This window comes from Clupea harengus, chromosome 22 (assembly GCF_900700415.2).
Source record: "Clupea harengus chromosome 22, Ch_v2.0.2, whole genome shotgun sequence".
NCBI lineage: Eukaryota > Metazoa > Chordata > Actinopteri > Clupeiformes > Clupeidae > Clupea > Clupea harengus.
Genome location: NC_045173.1, coordinates 11,252,236 through 11,254,735, shown reverse-complemented (window position 1 = coordinate 11,254,735; position 2,500 = coordinate 11,252,236). Strand labels below are relative to the sequence as shown.

Genomic DNA, 2,500 nt, shown 5'->3' with positions numbered 1-2,500 from the left:
TGTCTGGGCTCTATAGTGGGCAGGTATATTTTACACGGGACTCTTCCGGCGCTGACCTAGTCCTGTCAGCCTGGGCATTGTTGCAGGGAGGCAGCGGCAGACACTGAGCCTCGAGGACGAGCAACAGCCAAACAGTACGCGCTTGTTGCTGTCCTGGTTTTCAATGACAGGGAGAGAGCATTCAAACAGTGGTTGACTGATGTAGGAAAAGTGTGCATGTGTGTGTGTGTGTGTGTGTGTGTGTGTGTGTGTGTGTGTAAGTGTGTGTGTACATGCCAGTGTGTAATTACACATGTCTTCACATCTGTGCTTGGGAGGCAGTAATCCCCAGGAGGGCTGAGGGGTGGCTTATGTACCCCCCCCCCCCCATTCTGGTCATTGTTTTAGAAATTATGTGAAATTAATGAACCTATTCACTCTGAGACATGGATTCCATGAACCAGCCCAGTAGCTCCAGAATGAAATCCCTTTGCACCTAATTGTATGAGTCTACATTAGTATAGATTTGCACTTGAGTATGCTTTGCATGCATATGTATGTCTGTGCAAGTTTGTTCATGTGTGTGTATGTGTGTGTGTGTGTGTGTGTGTGTATGTGTGTTTGTGTGTGTATGTGTGTGTGTGTGTGTGTAGCTGCGTGCATGACACTAATCAATGCAATGATCTGGCTGGCAGTGATGAGATCTTCCTTCAGCCCATCCCGGTGGAGCGGCACTAGGGTGGCTGTTGGCACTGACGTGATGCTTGGTTTGCTCGGCGGCTGTGTATACACTACAGTACATGGCGAGCTAATTTGAGCTAATCAGTCGGCGCGAGGAAAATCAATTCTAATCTGGCCTTTTCCCTCCGACCGGCCCGGCCTGAATGCCAAATGCCGGAGACAGCGGCGGGGCGGAGAGAGCCGGGGCGCGAAACTGGCATATCAATAGGGACATCAATGCAATTATTTGCTCTGTGAAGTAGAGAATAGCAATTGTTTCTGGAATATTGAACTATTAACTCCTGACTTAATGATTATTGCGGGGACGGTGAGCAATCAAAGCCTGGCGAAGGAAAAGAAGCACGGGAGAGAGGGAAGAGAGAGGGGGTGGTGGTGGTGGGAGTTGGGAGGGATGCTAAACGAGGAGAAGAGAATAGAGCCTTTGATGCCTGTCGGATGCAGCTTTATCCTCCTTCATTAGGGGGCAAGAGAGGGGGTGCAGAGGGCGAGGAAAGGAGAGAAAGATGAGATGGAGGGATCGCATTGCCCTCTCCTTTCTCTATCCCCCTCTCCTCTCCCCTCCCCTCGCCACCCCAACGATCCTCTCCTCTGTGTGAAGACAGGATATGCAGGATGAAGCCATGGTGTTAAGGAGCTGCAATGAAGTGGAGCGCACTAAAAGGTGTCTTGGAAAGGAGTGTGGTGGGGGGGGGATCGATGGCGCTCAGTGTGACCTCGCACTCGTTGCTGGACAGGTTTGGGACACGCGATCCCGCCTCACTCTGACAGCGTAACCCTAAACGGTGGTGGTGGTGGGTGTATGGGGCAGGGGCAGGGGGGGGCGGCTAAGAGCACTTGAAAGAGAGCCCCGGGACTCTGCACACAGCCCTCCTGCGCTCCATGTGCCACGGCCTGCCCTGCTACAGAAGAGCTGGGAGCTCTGGATCTAGCCTCTCAGCCATTCTAAGGGATTGTGATCCATAGAGTCTGTGCTCAGACTGGAAAAAATGTGTCAAAGATAGCAGAGACTGTCAATGGAGCGGTGAACTGACAAACTCTTCCACAATAAGTCAGATACTGTTATTCCGGTCTATGCGCTGCAGATCTTGACACACGCAGATCTACAGCAAAGCCCTTCTCTCTCCCTTTCTTCTTCCATTCCCTCTCTCCTTCCTTTTCTGTCTGCAGCTTGGAGGATTCTGCAAGTCATTTTCTCCTGTTCAAATGCCACCCAACTGCAGCTCCAGTGTTTGTGTGCTTCACAGGTGGTAGGTTCCCATGGCCCCTTGAGTGTCTCGTCACTCTTAGCCATATTGAATGGCGTTATTGTTTTGACCTTGGTTTTTTCCCGTTTTGTTTTGACCTTTTTCTGTTCAAAGACAACATCCACTTTCGGAAGTAAATAACTTGCGCCCACTCAGAGTGTTTTGGCTGGTCTGGGAAAGTAAGCTATTTAGAAGTCTCAGCCTTGAGCAAGCGATTAATATGATACATCTCTTCAAGGTCTTTTGTTGCATTAAGGCTGGAATGTGAATTTTGCTAAATGAATGACAACGAGCGTCTGCGATGAAATGGTGCTTAAAACGGATTTCACTTCACTAAGTAATGAGGGTGAGTCACTGCTTACACAAACTGGTGATGGAAGAGTTATCTTGAATACTGTGACTGCTCTAGTCTGAAGTCTCTCTCTCTCTTTCCCTCCCTCCCTCCCTCCCTCTGTCTGTCTCTTACCGTCCCCGCAGTTGTCTCCCTTGTAGCCGGTGTTGCAGGCACAGGTGCCCATGATACAGATGCCGTGGCC

At 50.2% G+C, this 2,500-nt stretch overlaps 1 protein-coding gene across 10 annotated transcripts in view; it reads right to left on the bottom strand.

Annotated features, from left to right (window-relative positions):
- The window catches only part of tenm3 (teneurin transmembrane protein 3), a 478,631-nt gene that overhangs the window by 67,375 nt on the left and 408,756 nt on the right, over positions 1-2,500 (bottom strand). For all 10 annotated transcript variants that reach the window (XM_031560115.2, XM_042703120.1, XM_042703121.1 and 7 more), the window contains one exon: positions 2,431-2,500. This exon is cut by the window's right edge and continues 125 nt beyond it. In XM_031560115.2, the coding sequence (XP_031415975.1) occupies positions 2,431-2,500 (70 nt within the window). The remainder of the gene's footprint in view (positions 1-2,430) is intronic.